This window comes from Diuraphis noxia, unplaced genomic scaffold (assembly GCF_037042655.1).
Source record: "Diuraphis noxia isolate RWA-SAM2 unplaced genomic scaffold, SU_Dnox_SAM2 contig0001, whole genome shotgun sequence".
Classification (NCBI taxonomy): Eukaryota; Metazoa; Arthropoda; class Insecta; order Hemiptera; family Aphididae; genus Diuraphis; species Diuraphis noxia.
In genome coordinates, this window is record NW_028301711.1 from 11,167,587 (window position 1) to 11,189,504 (window position 21,918).

Below are 21,918 nucleotides of genomic sequence, written 5' to 3' on the forward strand. Positions count from 1 at the left end.
TTTTATTAAATTCCATAATATAAATAGACATATTATACAAAAAATATATCATAATTTTGATAAAAGCAATAATAATTGACATACCTAGACAATGTTATCAAATTTGAATAAGTATGTTTTAAATTCATTGAAAACATCCTTATATAATACCCATATTGCTATTAAAAACATGCTCAAATAATTGTATTTTAGTAAATATATCGTAAATAACCTGATAATATTACAAGTATTTTTAAAAAACATACTTAAAGTACTCGAAAATGTTAGTATTTTGAATTAGTATTAAAAATAATATGATACAATATATTAGATCTATTGAAAAAATATCAACATAATAGCCATATTGTTATTAAAATAATTATATTTTATTAAATATATTATCTTAAATAATCTGTTTTTATCACAAATATTTTAAATAGGTAAGCCTAATTAAAGTACTCGAAAACACAAGTATTTTGAGTACCTATGGTAAAATATTTAAGGAATATTTTAAATATTTTTTACTTTAACCATGGCATTTATTTGATCGACATGCAATTAGTTAAAGGAAATGTCTACCATAGTGTTCTAAGTGTTCAGGTGCAAGCTATTAGTATTTCGATTTAAATATATAGTGGCTATTAAGAGTCTGCGACATCCTGGTGACACGGATGATTATTAGGCAGGTTGTATCTAATAGGAATTTATTTGATTGACGCATTGTTAGTTAATTAATATCGATACAGCGTTAAAATGATAATATTCATACCTAATTGCATATATTGTCTCCTAATGACAATACAGTGGCAGCCATTCGTACTTATAAATGTTTATTATGCAAAGAACTACATTTAGGTCATACTGAGAAAATAAAATTTAAAAAATGAAAGTCCATGATTCATCATGACTACATCATCACACGGCGAAGATAAAGTTTTTACGTCTATATATTCTCCTCCAAAACTACACTATGTTAGTGTAGGTTAGAATAGGTAAGTCTCCTATAGGTTAGACGTTTACCATCAAAATGTGATTAAAAAAAAAAAATGAAAGATTGCTTCATCTTCACCGTGTGATGATGTAGTCATGATGAATCATGGACTTTCATTTTTTTTTTTTAATCACATTTTGATGGTAAACGTCTAACCTATAGGAGACTTACCTATTCTAACCTACACTAACATAGTGTAGTTTTGGAGGAGAATATATAGACGTAAAAACTTTATCTTCGCCGTGTGATGATGTAGTCATGATGAATCATGGACTTTCATTTTTTAAATTTTATTTTCTCAGTATGACCTAAATGTAGTTCTTTGCATAATAAACATTTATAAGTACGAATGGCTGCCACTGTATTGTCATTAGGAGACAATATATGCAATTAGGTATGAATATTATCATTTTAACGCTGTATCGATATTAATTAACTAACAATGCGTCAATCAAATAAATTCCTATTAGATACAACCTGCCTAATAATCATCCGTGTCACCAGGATGTCGCAGACTCTTAATAGCCACTATATATTTAAATCGAAATACTAATAGCTTGCACCTGAACACTTAGAACACTATGGTAGACATTTCCTTTAACTAATTGCATGTCGATCAAATAAATGCCATGGTTAAAGTAAAAAATATTTAAAATATTCCTTAAATATTTTACCATAGGTACTCAAAATACTTGTGTTTTCGAGTACTTTAATTAGGCTTACCTATTTAAAATATTTGTGATAAAAACAGATTATTTAAGATAATATATTTAATAAAATATAATTATTTTAATAACAATATGGCTATTATGTTGATATTTTTTCAATAGATCTAATATATTGTATCATATTATTTTTAATACTAATTCAAAATACTAACATTTTCGAGTACTTTAAGTATGTTTTTTAAAAATACTTGTAATATTATCAGGTTATTTACGATATATTTACTAAAATACAATTATTTGAGCATGTTTTTAATAGCAATATGGGTATTATATAAGGATGTTTTCAATGAATTTAAAACATACTTATTCAAATTTGATAACATTGTCTAGGTATGTCAATTATTATTGCTTTTATCAAAATTATGATATATTTTTTGTATAATATGTCTATTTATATTATGGAATTTAATAAAATATGTATGTGATTATTAGTAATTATATAAACGACTAGTACTAAGAAAAAAAAAAACTCGGCATGTTTCATTTTTATTATTAATTATTTTATCAAACACGTATACATTTAATGATATGTATATTAAATATCATTGTGACATACTTTCAAATTTCTACCCTATATGTATCTTTGCAATGTAAGTTGATTCAAATGTAAACAAATGAATGTATAAAGGAAATATAAATAATAACAAGATCTGAAATAAGATATAAGACTTTTATTACTATAAAATAAACTGCATATATACATATTTTTTATGAATACAATTAACAAACAAATTTATAATGCCCATGAGCGTAGGTATGTATATTGTCTTCGAGTATAATCCTCTTATCATCATAGTTATTATAAGTTAATTTGTTGGATTTAATGGTCTTGAGCTGGTGTTTGAATGAACGTATGGAGACATTTTGATGGTAAACGTCTAAATCACTGTCATCAAACAGGCACTTCTTATGGTCATCGAATGTCATGTAATTCTTGACCACGTGCCCACGGATTCCCTTGGCTTTGATCTTCTCCCTGCCTTGTAGAATATATGCGTATGATTTTGCCCGTAACGCACAAAACTCTGTCATAACGAGTCCATCCGTCTCGTCGGAAAACAAACCTGGGATCTTTTTCCTCTCGGCAATGTAACACGGATGGTCTTTCGGGAGATTTGCTGTGTCCATCCGTTCTAGCAAATTGACGTTATTTGCCAAGTCCTGGTAAAAGTCGTCCGTAATAATATGGTACACCAGTGAATCTAAAAATTTAATGTTAGTCAGTATAAGAAAATAAAGTTGGTTTTAAAATATTTACCTGTATCTGTATACATGAGTTCTATTTTTTTACCATAATGTTTTTGCATGACATCGTAATGATACTCATACATAAGAGTTTTACTTATTTCAAGTACCGCAAAACCTATAATAAACAAATAATCAATTAATTTGGAATTAATAACATTAAAATATAATATTTGTGTGTGTGTGTGTAATAGTTACCTATATATATTGGCTTATCAAATTTAATTTCCTTATTCTCTAGCGATACAGCTGCTAGATTCTCGTTATAAGTTGTACAGTGCTTAAACGTTGACTTATTTATAAGTTTCTGCAAACACTTTTCACTGGATACTAACTTAATTTTTATACGTTGGCGTACATTTTCCATCGTCTTGCCTGGAAAATCATAAGAAAATGTTATGAAAAATGAAAAATGATAATTTATAATAACATACCAAATACTGCATTGTTCATTAATTTAAAAAAATCTTTCTCGAAATCATTTGTGGCCTTCTTGCGTAACTCAGTGTTCAGGTTGATGTAATCAGCCAACCATTCCGACTGATTAAACTCAATGACTCTATGTACCTTTAAATATTATAATGTTAAAAATATCTTCATCGCAGAATTGTTGTAAAATAAACGCTTACTTTATCTACTTTAAGGCCTTTTTTAATAGCTTGCTGTAGATTACGGTAGTGAACAATATAATTTTTCTTGGACTCTAATGTTGCCATTAGTTTTTTCACTTTTGAACCAGTAGGTATACCGTTCTGTGGTAGAAAAGGCAAGTCGTTGTGTTTATCATGTAATTCTTGCGGATAGGATATATCCACCTCGTATATCCTTCCTATGGGTGAAGTATAAGTCAAATTGTTCAGTTTGTCGAGTGTTGGTTCAACCCATTTGAACCCACCGTATGGCATGTATTGTGACATGGCCCATCCATATAAGTTATTGCCTTAAATTAAGAAAAATATATTTAACTGAATAAATTAAAATTACAAAAAAAACTTACAGTCTTGGTATATCAACCATGATTTTGGATTTGCCTGGTCATAATCTGGAGTCTTTTTGTGGTTCGCTTTGGCGTATCTCATACTTGCTTGCGTGAGACCACCACGTATACCTAAAATAAATCATATATTATTAAATAATAACATTATATTATAAAATATTATATCATTACCTTTTTCAATCATCAGCAACATATCATAGTCATGAAGTAGTTCGAGCTTCATTGAAGTATGTTTCAACATCGCATCAAAAGAAAAGCCTGGACAAGTATAGTAGAACGCCGGGTCCAGGCTATAAGTTGTCAAACAAAGGTCTCGGAAGTTCTCGAACACATCAGCTAACAGCATGATGTCGATTTTAAGATACAGATCTGAATATTCTCCAAGCGTATGACAGTTGAAATGGTTCCAAACAGTCTTTGCAAATTTATATTCCTCATCCTTAATGTGTTCTTCTGTTAATGTACTGTAAAAATCTGTTTTCTTCGGCAGATGCGTTTCCTTCAGTTTGCTCCAGCCATCCGTATACTCATAAGGGTAAACACCTTTACGAGTAACGAGTGGCATGTCTTCGATTGGAAAATGTTTTCTCGTCTCTCTGAACTTCTCCAAGTCTGGTGTTATTAAATTTTTGGCTAAATTTGATAAACTGGAGGACATAAATCTAAATGTATCTATAAAGCGGATTGTGAAGGAGTTGTTGATATATTTCGAAAACGAAATAAATTTCTCCTCGCTGTTTGGTATTACAGAAATTGTGTTTGTATCATATCCAAGCTCAGTTACCAAAAAGTGTGCATCATAGTTGGTTAAATTGTGAAAGAAAACCGGTACAAAATTTGGTTGTTGAAGCTTGAGATTACATGAATTACATAAACTTTGTCTAAATTTTCCCGATAGATGGCAATGATCAGCTACTTTATGGTTTTCTTTGGAAAATTCCTTTTTACATAAATTACATGCTTTACATAATTCATGTATGCATCGCTGTTCCGGTGTCATTATAATTGGTGTGTTGGTTTTGAGCAGTTTGTATATTTTTTCTGCTATTTCCACAATACTTTGTACAAAATGTTTTGCTACCTCTTTATTTTGATTACTTCCGCGGTATATAACTGGTGATGTTGGTATTTCAAATTCTTCAAGCAGTTCTTTCGGTATGTGATCATCTGCCTTTATGAAAAAACCATAACTCATAGGCTCGTGATTTTGAATTACAGTTGTATTTTTTCCTTTTTTCTCGTTACATTTAACGAGAAGCGCCTCGAAGTCAGCATATATAACTATGGGGTGGCGTTGTGTTTTGTTCCATGCACTAAACTCCAACATTGAACCGGGCTCAGGCATCTGAGGTAGGATAGGTTTATGCGACCCGCATATCAATTTATGCTGATCAAGTGCTGCTTGTCCGCATAGCGTATTTTTCCGGGGTCGAGTGTCAAATGATGTGAAGCACCGTTTGCAAAAAATGATACTATCATGATGAGCAGTTTTCTGTGAGCGTATTAGTCGTGAGAAATTTGATATATATGTGTAGTGGCTTTTATCTCCGTTGGTAATTAGTAATAGATCGAAATGATCTTTTTTTTCTTCATCTACAACTTTAAGTGGATAAATAATATGTATTTTATTCTTTTCTTTTTTTAATCCAAATACATTGACAGACGTGTTCAGGTTATTATTTTCAAATGTTTTTATTTCTCTCACAGATGTTGGGAATGATAAACCAGAAAAATTATATTTGTCCTCGAGCGATGTATAATTTTCAGCCACTTGATTTTTGGCCTTACCCGAAACGTATCTTGATAAGATTGCCCACTTGAAGCACTGTTGGTCTGAGTTTTGTGGATTGATAACAGCTTTTTTATTCTTAATGTAATTTGGTAACGGAATGAACGATGAGCCACCCATAGGTGTATATTTATATACACCTAATAACAAGCCGTCTATGGCTTCCAAAGTAAATCCACTTCCTTTAGATGTATAAACATCTTCTTCGGTCAATAATTTTGCGAACGCTTGTTCTACTATTGACTCAATATCCGTATTCATAAACATTTCTTTAGCTGAAGTTTTAAACGCACGGTTCTCAGCTGAATTCTCTACGTTTGGCCGGCTGTACGTTGCTTCCAGTTTCAGGTTGAATTTAATTGGATGTTTTGTCGACGATGATTTAAGTAATTGAATTAAGTCTTTTTTCGATGATACTAAAAACGCGCTGAAGTTGTTCAAATTATCTGTATTTTTCTTATAATACCAAATGATTTTATTAGAGAGCGATGAACCAGTCTTAACAAAACCGGGGGTTTTAACGATAGTCATGCGTGTTTTTTTAGCATTTACTGCTTCGTTCGAATTTTCCTCATGTACACGCTTAAGATCATTGCGATTTGAAGCCGAAGGAACTGAAATAAAATAAATAATTTACTATTGTATTGATAAACATTATAGAAAATATGTGTGTAAAGATAAAATGGTTATAAATAAATTTTTTTTTTCAGTAAAATTTTATAAAGAAACATTAGGAATTTAAAAAATTTTAGTGATATGTTTAACATGTTATAGAAAATACGATTTTTAAAAATATATATTAATAAAAGGAGATAGTTGTGAAGCTATATGTAATATAAATATATTATGCAGGCATCTCAAACATCCTGTCAGAAGCCCTTCACCCAGACAATATACGACAAATAATAACCTTTATTACTAAGTCCAACCTTATAAATAGTATATAATATGTAACTTATACCATGTAAATATTTTAGAGTTAAACCCATTGTTGCCAATGGTCATAGTTACCGAGGCTTAATTCAAATAAAAAATAAAAAATAAATTATATATGTAAAAGCAAAAACAAAAATGATATAGAGCTCTCGGTTATAGCAGTAATACCTACACATGCTGGCGTTCGTAATAATAGTAATAACTAATTATAACTTTAAATATGTTTATTTGAAATATTATCAGATTATTTTAGATATATACGTACTATTGTACACTATGAAATAATAGTACTAGTAGGTAAATATGTATATATGAGAGATGTTCATAATATTATTTTATTATATATATATATATTTATATTATTGTTATATCATAGGAGGTGAATAAACATATGAATGATATATTTACCATTATAATCGTAAATATGTTCAGCTGGTTTAAAGAAATCTTGAATTTCTCGCTTGGTTATGGTTGGTTCTTGTTGAATTACAATGCTTGAGCCTAGAAATGATATTAATAGTTAAATAATTTAAAATAATATTATATTTAGATAGTGTAATGAAACTAAGTTTTACTAAGATACACTTAGTCGTCTTGTTTACAAATATATTAAATTGTTAAATACTTACGATGTTTTTCTTTCCTATGTCTGATGAGGTTATCTCTCCGTGTGAATATTTCTGAGCATATACTGCACGAAATTTTATTAGGTACATCATGCAACTTGGCATGTCTGTGTAGATTTTTAATCAATGTAAATGTTTTATCACATACACTACACGAGAACATGATTAGTTATGATTAGGAATGAAGAATACTATACACGACTTGACTCTTCAACGAATAGATATGTAATGAATTATAGACAAATATCTTGTACTTTAAATAACAGTGTGAAATAGTTTTATCTAAGCGAATTATTGACGCGTGAGCTAATATCAAACTAGTGGTGGAAAAATGAACTACGGCGCTTGCTTAAGAAAAATAAATAATTAAATTTTTATAATATTTGTAAAATATTTGAATACACTTAAAAACACTTTAGAACTCAGACGACAAAACACAACAATACACATAGACGGTAATACACGGACTGGCTTCGTTTTACTTAATGCACTACTTTTTGTCTGGTAATCATCGACAATACTCAGACATGTCTCTATAGGTGTGTAGACGGTTAATGAGGTAAAGGCGTGAGAAAGGGTGGTAGGGATAGAATGGAATGTGTGTACTTGTAACTATGTGCAAATTTGTTTGTGCGTGTGTGTGTGGCATGAACGAACAATGGTGGTGGCGGCGGTGGTGGCGGTGGTGTCATTGTGGACTAATGTCTCCTATATGGTATCGTGTATATTTTAATACGTAAAATACCACAAAGGATCAATATAATAGTATACCAGAATATTATATTTAAAAAAAAAAATTCTTTCATAAGGGGAAATAAAAGGGGAGGTAATGTGGGAAGGGGTAAAATATGTGTTGGTCACGTGTAGGATCTGGTGGCGTGTGATGAATTTATGTATGTTGCGGGTTGCCTATATTGCTTAATTATTGTCGGTTTCGGAGGAGCTTGGGAGGAGCATGTACTACGAATTGCCTATACAGAGGAGCCTATGCTTTTACATGTAAAATTTAAGGGGGAGGAGCTCCAGAATGCCCCAAAACATACTACTTTTATCCAAAACAATTTTTATCAAATTTAAGTATTAAAAAATAAAACATAAAAAAATGATACTTATATGTAACGCTAGTGTATATGAATTATATAGAAAAAATTTTTAAAATATTAAATACAACAAAAGTTTTTCCATAGGTATGTCAGATCATTGTGAGATGCCATAGCTGTATATAATATATGATTAAACTCCTCTTCTCGTTTATTATAATGATACATATAACGTAAAATAATATGCATTTTAATTTTTCCGCCACTTTTAAGTCTACATAATACTAATTTATATATACCTATATATGGAATAACTTTTGTTGTATTCAATATTAAATTTTTATTTTCTATATTATAATTCCTATTAGACACACTTGAGTTACATAAATTTTAGATTCTGAACGGAGTGAGGAATGTATTGATTTTACCGTGTGTGTGTGTGTGGTTTTTTTCATACCTATCATCACGTTTTGGAGCAGTAAAAATTCTTTGATTTTCGACTTCAGTACCTTGTTAGATCAGAAAATGAATCAATATTTTTCTAAATAATCAGGATAAAAATTAAGGAAAAACGGGAATTTTACGCACAATCAATTTTCGACAAAATCAATTTTGGTTTTTGATGTAACTTTAAAACAAATGACCTGCATAGATAGTAGATACATGCATTTTTCACCGAATATAGGCGTTTATATAGGCATTTTCTATATTTGATATAAATATTTTGATTTGTTTTGAGCTGTTTACTGACATTTTAATTTTTCAACTTTTTTAGTTTTTTTTTTCAATAAATATCAATAAAAATTTATTTGTTGGGTAGAAAAGCTTGAAAATTGAATTCAAGATACCTAACATATTGTTACAATAACAGTTGAAAAATATTAAAAATACATAAGCACGATTTTTTTTTTATAAGCATTTTAAAGTTTAAATGTTGGCTAATTACGTAAAAATTACGGCAATGTTCAAATTATCTTAGATAGAAATTCATAAAAGTTTTTATTTAAAATCTATGATTTGAAAATTTAATACATGATGCCTAACATATTTTTACAATAGCAGTTGAAAAATAAAAGAAATATAAAGTCCCAATTTTTCAACTGCTATTGTAAAAATATGTTAGGCGCCTCGTATTAAATTTTCAAATCATAGATTTTAAAAGAAAACTTTTATGAATTTCTATCCAAGATAATTTGAACATTGCCGTAATTTTTACGTAATTAGTCAACATTTAAGCTTTAAATGCTTATAAAGTTATAAAAAAAAATCGTGCCTATGTATTTCGACAACAGACGTAAATATCATGAAAATTCGAAAATTATTTTATGACAGAAATTCATAAGAAAATTTTCTTTTTAAATCTAAGATTTGAACATTTTTAATAATCTATAATATATCCTAGACAGATAAACCGTCTCCGCTCAGAATCGTTTTTCGTATACAATGATATAATATCATTGGATTCAAATTTAATGCCATCCATCATTACAGTAACCCCCTTGTAACCTACTGTACAGCAGAGCGACATCCACGATTAACCAGCTTTTTTTATTATTAAACATATATATTATATGGGTATTGATTTGTTATTATTATTATAATTTTTTTTTTGTTTTTGCGAATTTTGATGTATTCGATGTATTCAAATAAAAATCCGTGTGAGTAGTTATAGCTATGATGGGGGATTAGATGATTTGAAAATGTTCGTATAATTACTATTGATCAATCAACATCAACAATTTGCGAAAACGGTTTAATTAAACAGCATTCATCTAATATTAGCTACATCAATATACATGTTGGTATATAATATATATATATTAAATATTAACTAATAACATAAAATTTTAATTCCGAGACATCGTTTGAGACATTTCAGTGTAAACTAATGCATACCTAAAATATATGCATAATATATAGTGTATGATTTAAGTACATTCGTGCTAACTTAAAATTATTACGTATACTGCAATATTTATAATATTATGTAAGATTATTAGATCAAAAACTTAAAGATTCTAATTGTTGAGCCTAGTATAAACATTTTTTTTTGTCTTGTAATAACTTAATATTGTACAACATACATTGGCCTGCCTAATAAATGTTATCATATCTTTTAAAAAGTTGAAATGAGGTTCCAGTTTTAATTATTTAGAAACAACTCATTAGAATTTGATTTAGATACATAACAATTTTCAAGAGTAAAAAAGGGTAGTTATTGTTTGAAAAATAGAAGTTTCATTGCTGCAGGACACGCCTTAAAATAGTAGTATAAACAATATCAGAAATTCAGAAATATGGTCTTTAGGTATAAGATACCTATAGGTACTTACCCTTCAAAACTCTAAAAATCAGAATTTAAATTATATATAATTTACTATTAGAGAGAATAATGGGTAAGCATGCTTAAAGAATCACTGTACATATATTTGCTTGATTTAACTTCAGTGATCTATATGTGTACGACCGTGGTAATACGTCATGTTTTCGCTGATTTCGTAGATTTTGCCGCTGGGAAAAGGTAATGGGTGGGACGCAAGTTTCTCAATTTTCTGAATTTCGTATATTGTACATATTATTATAAATTTATACTTATAACACTTGAAGTAATTTACGTTTCTCGGAAAACAGTAGTATAATAAAATCGTCATACGAAATAACTCAATTTGTTACGACTCTCTGATGGTCTGCATCTACACGCGCAACTCATCAACGTTCTATTGTGACACAAACGTCCCGAAGGGCGTAACACAGTTGTTCCCGGACTGCACGATCCTAACAAACCGTTAACAAAACTATAAAACGTATCGTTTCTATTTCGATCTCACATCAAGACATCATTATGTCTTTATTCACATATTAGGTGTATGAGAGATTTTTTTAAGCGTGCTCGTCCTATTTTTATGGTTGAATTACCTATGCTTATTATTTTAAAATTCAGATATTTGGATTTTGAAATTTTAAATACACTTGAAGAAAATTTTTTGAATCTCTTAAAGGCGATCCTATGACACTATATAAGTTTCAGTTATTCAAATAAGAACCTCCCTTTTTTATTTTTTACTAATGACCGGATTTCTATTTTTTTTTTAATTATTTTATTCAAGCTAATAGTTTTTGAGCTATGTAACTTTGTGTTAAGAGGACGCCACATCCATATTTGCTGTCTAAATCTAACAAATCCGTAACATAGGTAACAAATGTATGCTCAGTATTTCACGATTTACTCCGTTAACTTAAAAATAGAGTGAATAGATCTATTATGAAACTTGATGGTATCAGAACATTATCTGTGTTTTGTACTTTTGTTGGAAGTATTTTTACGATAATTCAGTTTTTAAGTGAGTTATGTGCGTGTGATAAATTGAATCACAATTTATATACATCGGAAACCACCCCTAAAGTTTGAAATCGAAGCATTATTTCGACTAGTTATGCTGTACACAGACACAAAAAAAAACACACACACACATCATTGTAAAATCGATACATCCATCACTTCGTTCAGAATCTAAAATAACTTAACTTAAATTAGTAAGTTAATTTTAAGTTTCCATATAAATGTTAAACAATTTGAAAAAAAAATGTTACGACTATTAAATTAAAACTTTTTAAAATATTGTCTATCAACTTAACCTAACTCAATTATAATGTATCATCCATTTGCCCAGGATTAACTAATATAGATAACAGAATAAATACCTACGTTTATTAAGCCGTACGTATTAACCTCAAAATATAACTGTCATAATATTAGAGATTTTTGTTTATTTTATATTTCACACAAATCCCTTAGGTACAATAGGAAAATTGGCTTTCGGCGAGCGAGATCTAGATGTGGTTTACAGGTGTTATGTCAACAAACACCCTGAACCGAGTTGATCTTTGTTTTAATCTTTATTTTTTTGGCAAGAAATAATGTAATTTACTGTTGTTAGTAAAATTGAACTCGGTGGATTAAAAGACTCGACTCATCTATCGTTGCATTTAATAACTTAAATTAATTAATTCTAATTATATACTAGAAGAATTTGAAACAAATTCAATTAGAGAAACGTCTTGTTAAGCAGTAAGTTTTCATCCTACAGCACCTATTCGAAGAAGTGAGTTTGTAGTAGCGCTAGAAATAAAAGCTAATTTGTTTGCACAATATACACCAAGGCGTATAAAGCATTCAACCGCAAAGTTTTAATCAAGACTCGTCTAGTGCTAAGAAAAATATTAAAATATAATTAAGGGGATGATTAATACGGAAAAGTTGTTTTAAACATAAGCTAACTCATCAACATATCACACGACGTTGAAGAAAAATCGTGCCCATTGTATCATTATAATAAAATAATAATTCTATAGTGCACTATTCGTGGAAAGAAATAAGGACGTATAAGTAATATTATTTTATCTATAAATTTTCTAGGAGAGTCATAAAACGATTTTTTTTTTATTTTGAAGCCATTTAAAATAATTTAATTTAATTTTTGCATGAAAAGTTTTATTTTTAGATATTAATATACCAAATAAATTGGCAACATTTAAAAAAAGAAATCGTTATGTTTTTACTCGAAATATAAATTTTTATAGTTTTTTTTTGTTTACACCAAACATTTTTGTTATACATAATAATATATTATTATCATAATGTTATAAATGTTCTAATTATAGTTATGTCATTCTACAATCCAATTGTCGCTCACTTATTTATGCAAATGGGTGTGTGAGTGCAATATATCAAGCTCATAATAACAGTGTGTAATAAATAAATAATAATGAAATAGCAATATAATAATGTAGGTATAGGTATATCTAATAATATAAAATACATCATAAACTGTGTAGGCAGTAATTACGTAGATTGTACGTAATTTAATTTATGAATAATTATTATAATTTGACGATAAATAATATGTTCAAATCTAACCAAAAAATCAACACATAATAATCATTAATCACGAACAATACAGAGCAATGTAAATTGTATTAAAATGTATTTAAAAATAATTTTTTAGAAGATATACCAACTATCGTGTCCGTGTTTTCCATCAAAATTGTCATATTATTTTGTTATGCCAATTATATAACCACTCCGAATATCCTGGATTTCTGACCATTGTTGGATAAAACTTCTAAAAACATATTTGAATTCGTCACGAAGTTTATAGGTAAGTACATAATAACAACTTTTCCACTTTTTGAAATTAAACTTTCACGAACAATATTATAACCTTTAGAAATTATATCAAGCATGACCTGGCTTCATGATGTAATTTTACAAAGAAAGTTCCCGGTCCGTTCAGTCATGTTACCTATAAGTAAAAATTAAATCTAAACGTATGTCAACATAACATTCTTAGAATGCTTTCAACAAAAAAAATGACTTATCGGCTGCAAAACCAACGAAGTTCAAAACTTAAAATATTTTGATCTAGTTGCCTTTATAATGTATTTTTTATTATTATGTATACTAACTGTTATAAGTTTCCTTTATTAATTACTGATCTTAGTCTTGGGCGTACCCAGGGATTTTACAGAGGGGGAGTCCAAATTTGTTAACATGTAAAAAGTATAAAAAAAATTAGGTATGCCATTAAAAAAGCAAAGAACCTTATTTTTATACATAAGCTCTTTAATTGATTTGAAAAATAAGTATAACATCGTAATCTTATAGTTAAAATTAGCCATATTATACAATAATAGTGGTTTGCATTTTAAGAATTTTAAATTCTGTCAAACGATTATAGCCTATAGGGGAGGGGAGCTCAAACCCCAAACTCCACCATTGGTACGCCACTAATATTGCCTACATAATAGTATAGTTTTTAATTAGCTCTATCTCATTAGTCTAAAATTGTAGAACAATTAAAATGTAATTAATATGAATGTATCATAATAGTATGATAATATATTGTAAATCGTCGTGAACTCGTATTATAGGCTCTCGCACATGAACTTGCTCAGTTGGGCTCATCATCTTATCGGAGAAATAAACAGTAATAATAATAGTTTTATCATTATTTATTTATTTTTTTTTATTTTTTTTTTTTTGTATAAATAAGATAAAATTTTATTCGTTGGGTAAAAAAGCATTGAAAGTTCGAATTTTGATAAAATACGTAAAAGTCATGAAAATTCACAATTTATTTTAAGTTAGAAATTCATAAAAAATTATCTTCTAAATTTTAAAATTCATTACAAGATCCTTCATAAGTCTACCTTCTTTTATCAATTAAAAACCCTCTACCGGAAAGTCAAATTAAATTTTTATGAGCATTATTTGAATTACAATATTGGATATTCACTCAATTCCTCTTGTATCGATATTCTTATTTTATTGTTATTCAAAAATGAAAAAATTTAAAATTTACGCCATATATCGTTTTATCCACTCCTATACCGACTTGATAAAATTTTCAATATACTTCAACAGTTTTTAAGTTATTGTTTAACATTTAAAATTTTCCATTTTTTATTCTATATATGTGACTAAAATTTTTATATGTAGAGTCAAAAAACTTGAAAATTTAATACAAGGTTCGCCATAAATTGATTTAATAGTGGTTAGAAAATATTAAAAATACATAGGCACGTTTTTTTTATAACCGTTTATGATTCAAATTTTAACAAAAGGTATTTAATTGAAAATTAACAAATTTTCGAATTGTTAAAAATGTATAAAAGTTTAACTTTAATAGCTAAAGATTGAAAATTCAAATCTAGGTTATACATAAGTAGTTTATTCTGTGACAAAAGAAATCCTAAAACTATATAAACACAGTTTTATAGTTATTTTAAGTTCAAATTTAGATGAAATTATATACTAAATAACCAAGAATAACAATTTTAATTACATTGTTGTAATTTAAAAATATTATTTATGGTACCAGTTTTTTTTTTTTTTTAATAACAATATAATTAATGTAGTAAAAAATATCATCCTAGACTGACAAACCGTCTCCCCTCAGAATCGTTTTTCGTATTCAATAATATTATATCATTGAATTCAAATTTAATATCATCAATTACAGTAACCCACTTGTACAGCAGAGTGACATCCACTTAATCGGTTTTATTTTATTTTGTCTTAATTCGAAAACTAATATAAATTATAAATATTGATTAAAATATTTTTGGTCAATCAAAAATATAGCTTGGAAATCTAATACAAGGTGAATGGTGAATCATAATAAATATTGTTGTTATTGCTATTTAACAATGTTAAAGGTAAGTTTTTATTTTCGTTATCATTTGAAGTTTGGACGAAATAATATATACAGAGGTAACAGAAAGACCTCAAAGACTTAAAAAAAAAACTGTTAGTCGTTAAACGTATGACTAAATTATTAAAATAATATTTCAAGAATCATTATAATTTATAGGTATCTATGTTAGAAAATTTCCAATATTCCAAAAAGAAGTTTTTACGTTTCAAATAAATTTACTCAAAAAAAATAATGATATTAAAAGACAAAAAGTTTGAACTTTTGATTAAAACAAAAGTTATTTCATTTGTCAGGTCAAATTGTTACACACTATATATTTTAACAAAAAAATATTATTTTTGATAATATCTTGTTTTGTTATGAATTCAAAAATAGAAAATACTGCTCTAGACATTTTGATATTAGACTTTTATGTTTCGTATATTATATAAAAATTTAAAAATATTGATATGAAGTAAAAACTAGTTGAAAAATTACGTAAGAAAGTTGTAAAAAGTTGTAAAAAGTTGTTAAAATTTCATAGCAAATTCAAATATACTTATGATTTTAGAAAATGGATTGGATAAATGATTCAGTCACGATACAATTGGAGCAGGTAATAAAATATCAGTTTTTTAACAAAATAAATAAGATGATTAATACATATTCATGTGATAATGAAATAAAATTGTGCTTTCACACACTAATAAAATTACTCATCTTTAACTCCCCAAAATTTATTTTGCAATAAAATTATTATTAATGTAATATAGTAAACCAACCATTTTTGACATAAAATTTAATATTAATATTGTACTTCATCGCACCCGCTTATAGTAGATTGTATTATGCTATAATATGTGCGAACAATAATTAAACCATCATATTGTATTACATAGATAACTGTAGGTTATACAATTAATTGGAATGGATCACATTATAATTATTTTGCACAGATAATCAAGTTAGCAGAAGCCGAAAGGTCAGGTGATTTTAATATTTTAGTATATTATTATAGTGTATAGAACGTGTAGGTATTTAATACTACTTATTGATACCAAAAGTTAACAGTCAAACAGTAAAAACGTATTACAGTCACACATATTTTATATAAGTCACATAGGTATTACCTATATTATATTATTATGGCAGTGCTGCCGAGGAACTGAATGTTTTTTTTTATTTATTTATTTATTTTTTTTTTTAACCAGTTAAAATATAAAATAAATAATATTTAAAATATATTATTAGATTGCATTGATAACTCGGCAAAATGTTCGGAAAATATTATAAAATCCACTTCAAAAGTGAAATAAAGTCATATTTTATTCTTATATAGCCTATATAATATTATATGAGTATCTTTTCATTTCCGAACGATCCACTCGATTCGAGGTCAAGTATTTTTATTTTTTGAACTTGGTTGGTTGGAAGAGGTCTGTGACAAAATTGTATACACTTATACGTTTACAATAATTTAGACGTATTCAATTTACAACGTAGGCTTTAACCGTGCGATCAATAAAAAGAAACGCAGTAAAGCTGTTTTGAACACAGATGATTTAATCTCAAAGTGTGTGTCATAAAATCCATATTTTATTTTTAATTTTATCCTTATAAATCGAATAGGTCCTACTTGACAAGATTTTTTATTGATTTTTGTGGGATTCTCAAGAATAAAAACAAAAATGTGAAAAATGTGAATTCGATCCCATATGATATGTGCGATTTGCACATTAAGTTATTTAAAAATATAGCCGATCTGGAAACATAGTGGTATAATATAAATTATTGTTCGAACACTTGTAATTGAATAGTAAATAAAGATAAACAGAACATCACAAATTCTAATCACATTTGAATAAGTTTTAAAATAAATTTGTTAGTGTTTTACTACTGACTGTTGACCGTTTTTGTTATAACTTACTAATAAGACTACAATAATTATAACTGAAATAATATTATTAGAATATAATGTTTATACTCTGCTTTATACATATATAATGATAATTGAAAATATTAAAATTATTATCTACATAATTGGCTAGCCGCTAGATACTTATGATTATTATAAAATGTGTGTCTACTGCAACCTTTGTACACGAGTTAGGAACCTAATTATAAAAATTTAGTATAAAAATGCAATTAAGTTAGGTAAGTATATACTATATTACTATCTGCAGTGTACGCAACTCGTGGACCTATTGTTCTAACTAGTGAATATAATGTGTATAAAGGTGTATTGTACTATTTTGTTACCTAGTTATATATTATATTATTTATATTACTAAATTACAAACACTGTATAGTATATACATATTAACCATAGGTAGATAAAATAAATACGATAACGATGATGTATAAGTGCATAGTTTAATGTTTAGTATAATATGCTATACTTTGGTAATTTTTAGTCATTCGTCCAAATGAATAACGACAGTATAAATGAATTATAAATCGATTCCTGGTTAATTTAGGGGACGTATAAATTTATTTCCAAACTTCAGCCTATCTACGTTATTCACGCTGACAAGTCTCCTAATTTTTTTTTTAATTTTTAAATTTGGGCAATAGTCTTATTATTTTAATTCTTTATGGAATCATGATTATTAAAAAGTAGATTAAACTTTTTTTAATCAGTTATTAAAATATGTCCTCCAATAATTATTTTCATATCATAGTTAATAGTACTTTTTTTTTCAAATAATCAAGGGAATCATTCAAGGCTGGGCATTAACGGGTTAAAAAGTTAATTTAATTTAAAAATTATTAACTTAACTAGTTATATTTGGATTTTTATTAACCTAACTATAAATTTACTAAATTTATATTTTAATTAACGAATTAATTTTTATTTCAAGAAATAAGTTAAACTAATTTATTTTGTTTTAAATTTTAAATTTTTTTTATGATGGATATAAATGTATAATTAATAAATTATATACATATAAACAACTAAACTGATTTTAATATTTTTCAATACTTTACAAAGTACCTAACTATTTAATACCTAGCTAGTATCTATTTAATACAATATTTTGTGATTATTTATTATACATATAGACATATAGTGATAGTGTAATTGACAATTAATTTTGATAATACTCTATTACAAATGCGCACACAAAAAAATATATATCTGTTTGCAAGGCTTAATTAAATAATATCAAATCACTATTTTCAGATAATAATAATAATTATTTATTACTTATTAGATAGGAAACTACTGTTCCTTTTTAAGAAATGAAAACATCAATGAAATACAATATACTTATGGTAATACTGTATAAAGTATAAACACTATAGTTATAGTCTATAAATTAGTTTTGGATTTATAAAAAATGAAGTACGCTTGCGTTGTAAGAAAAAAATAAAAATAAAAACGTGTATTAACTTTTAACTTAACTGAATTAACCAATAATTAAATTAACTCTTAACTTTTTCTTATTTATGAATATTAACTTAACTGAGTTAAACAAAATCATTGACTTGACTAGCCTTGGAATTATTGCTGGAAAGTAAATTTCAGAAACGAAACGCTTCCAAAATGTATCTTCCAGTTTTGATTATATTATCTATACTTGTGCGTTCATTTTCCTCGTTAATATTTATTTTTTTCTCGTGATACAGAACAAAAAAATAAATCAACTTGTGTCTATACATACCTCTTAATAGATCCGGAATCAAATATCAATCCACCGGTCTCGATTTTTGTAAACAGATTTCTTTGAGGCTGGAAATCAACTTGTATACACATTAACTAATGTTTTATAGAAACAAAGCTCGACAAAAACCTGCGGAGGTCATAAACACAAATTGTTATGCATCGATTCCGCGCCTTTTCCCCAAAATCATATTTAATCAAAATTAATATGGTACCTACGTAAAACTTTTAAAATAAAACTTTCAGAATTTTATTTATATGACCATTTCATATGCAATGAAACAACTTTGATAGACTATTTGAAAAGTATAGGATGTAAATTCATTCCAGTCTAAATATACAATTTTTTTCATTAAACAATTTATTTATTTTATTATATTATAATATATTGAATTAATTAAAATAAAATAATTTTTATAAATCTTACTTATGTATTAAATTATTTTTACTACGATTTATTTAACATTAATGAATGTTTAATTTTTAACTGTTAGTCAATTGTGTGTGGTTTTAAATTACCGACTCTCCAAATGTCCATATTTAATGATAGTCAAAATTTGTTATTGGACTGTGTAAGATGTAAATATAAATATAAATGGTAAGTGTGTGATTTTCGACGACGCCCAACAAAACGGATAATGTACACTTATTTATGAGGTTTCTTAAAAAAATATATATAAGTACGACTGTAATCGACACATAGCCACATGGGTATCACAAAATACACAATAAATACAATGTTAAAATTTGTTTACCTTAATTTGTTAAATAAATAACAGCTGGTACTTAAGTAAATAAGATAAAATAAATATGATTTACCGTCTAAAAAGGTGTTTATCATATTTAATATGATGGAAATAATGTGTTAGATATATGTGAGTAAGCAAATTACGACCTACAATATTCATAGACCATGTTAGGTATATGCACCGACGTTATTACCTTTAGCTAATACAATTGTTGATTATCATTGCCCTAATCTAAAATCATTATAATCTATAAGCAAAATTTAAATGCTGATTAATAATTTAATATTTCTGTAAGCTAATAAAAATAAGAAGGGCAAATATATGTGTTCCACTATGCAGTACATAGATGTCAATGTGTCATATAATATGTGCGTCACTGTAATTGGTGTAGTGTTTAATTTTGAAATGTAATTTTGTATTTGTGTGTATCAAATAGAATACTAAAATACTATAAAAGTTTGAAGTACTAAAAATAGTATTTTTAAATTACAAAGAAATTACTATAAATTCATGATTTTTAGTTAAAATATCGCATTTGTTTCAAATTTGAAATTAAAATATCTATAAAAATAAAATATTTTTTTTATTTTCAGATATTTTAGTTAGGTACAGTTTGAACTACTTACGAAAAACCTTCTTTTACGTTTTTAATCCTTAGTTAAAGAAATTAATGTTTTATCAATTGTATAAATTATAAAATATGATTCGGAGAAGAAGTAAACAAATATAATATGAAATATTAAGCTCAGTTCGCGGGCAAATCGGTATCGGTGCACCTGCAGGTTGGTGCCATGTAGATATAAAACCGGCAGAGCAAAAAGGGAATGATTAATATCAAAATTAAAAAATTATTTTTGTTGGATTGAATGCTGCGCTTTGTGTAGCCTCATGTAGGTATTTATCGATTTAAATGTAATAATATTAAAGTCATCATGAGCCAATCGTTTCAAGTGTACCTCCATCATTGACAAACTCGAGATAATATGAACATAAAATGACGCATTTGATACTGCAGATTTTAGCACTATCAAATAATAATTGGTTCCGCAGACAATTTTTAAAGAGTAGATACAGGTAAAAACCAGACAGCTTTTTCCATCACGGACGTATTCCTATTCCGGAAATTTTCCGGAAATAAGAGTTATTCGGTATTTGCCATTTGGGTCCATAATATTAGAGTAGTGGCGTGCTATATACCTAATAAATTTTTAAAAAAAAACCTATGTTGACGTATGGATAAATTGTTTTATGATTCCAGATTTCAGAGCCTACACACCTTCCAAAAATACTTATTTAAGCTTTATAGGTATATATTATATAATATTATATTCTATGTAGGTAGGTAATGTTATATCGTATTACACGGCACACACTTTCACGAAAAGCTGTTAATTTCGTGAAACGGAAACGGATTTTTCACAATTATTTGTGAAGCAAATTGACGTTATGTATAGCTTTTGTTCACAATTAATCAGATTTCACTTTGTGAAATAAAACATTATTAATTTTAGATTTAGATACCAGCAATACTAAATTATTATTTATTATTTATTTATGTCATAGTTAATTCACATCTTTTATAACTCAAGATGTACTAATATAAATATATACGTTAAGTCATACATATAGTAGGTAATACTTACTATATAGTTCAATATAAATGTCATATTTAATGTAGATGGGCACTAAAAAATTATTTAAAAAAAAAGGTTTGTACAAGACTTACCGACATTTTAATCAGAGTGTAGAGTTGTGACAGCTGTTATCCGTGTCTCAGTAATAAATAATGTTTTATGAATGTAATCCAATTTTCTATTTTTTTCTTGTTTTAATATTTAAACTATTTTCTCTAATTTAATTTTCTTTAATTGGGTATGATATTTAATTTCTTTCGGATAGGTTCGAATGTCGTTTAGTTAATGCATATGATATATATATATATAATAGATAGATACGAGATAACAATCTATACTAATTT

The 21,918-nt window shown here is 27.2% G+C and overlaps 1 protein-coding gene and 1 long non-coding RNA gene across 2 annotated transcripts; both read right to left on the reverse strand.

Moving 5' to 3' along the window:
- Nucleotides 1-2,354: 2,354 nt before the first annotated feature.
- On the reverse strand, nucleotides 2,355-7,454 carry LOC149059622 (uncharacterized). Its single transcript, XM_089217400.1, has 9 exons — nucleotides 7,295-7,454; nucleotides 7,074-7,166; nucleotides 4,112-6,343; nucleotides 3,941-4,051; nucleotides 3,573-3,883; nucleotides 3,378-3,510; nucleotides 3,142-3,318; nucleotides 2,957-3,061; nucleotides 2,355-2,900 (listed from the first exon to the last, which is right to left on the reverse strand). The coding sequence occupies exons 1-9, from the start codon at nucleotides 7,452-7,454 to the stop codon at nucleotides 2,419-2,421; spliced, it is 3,804 nt and encodes a 1,267-aa protein (XP_089073526.1). The 3' UTR covers nucleotides 2,355-2,418.
- A 5,553-nt stretch (nucleotides 7,455-13,007) lies between these two features.
- On the reverse strand, nucleotides 13,008-19,883 carry LOC149059623 (uncharacterized). Its single transcript, XR_016189643.1, has 4 exons — nucleotides 19,711-19,883; nucleotides 19,411-19,522; nucleotides 19,193-19,321; nucleotides 13,008-13,634 (listed from the first exon to the last, which is right to left on the reverse strand). It is a non-coding gene; the product is annotated as an uncharacterized LOC149059623 (long non-coding RNA).
- Nucleotides 19,884-21,918: the final 2,035 nt, after the last annotated feature.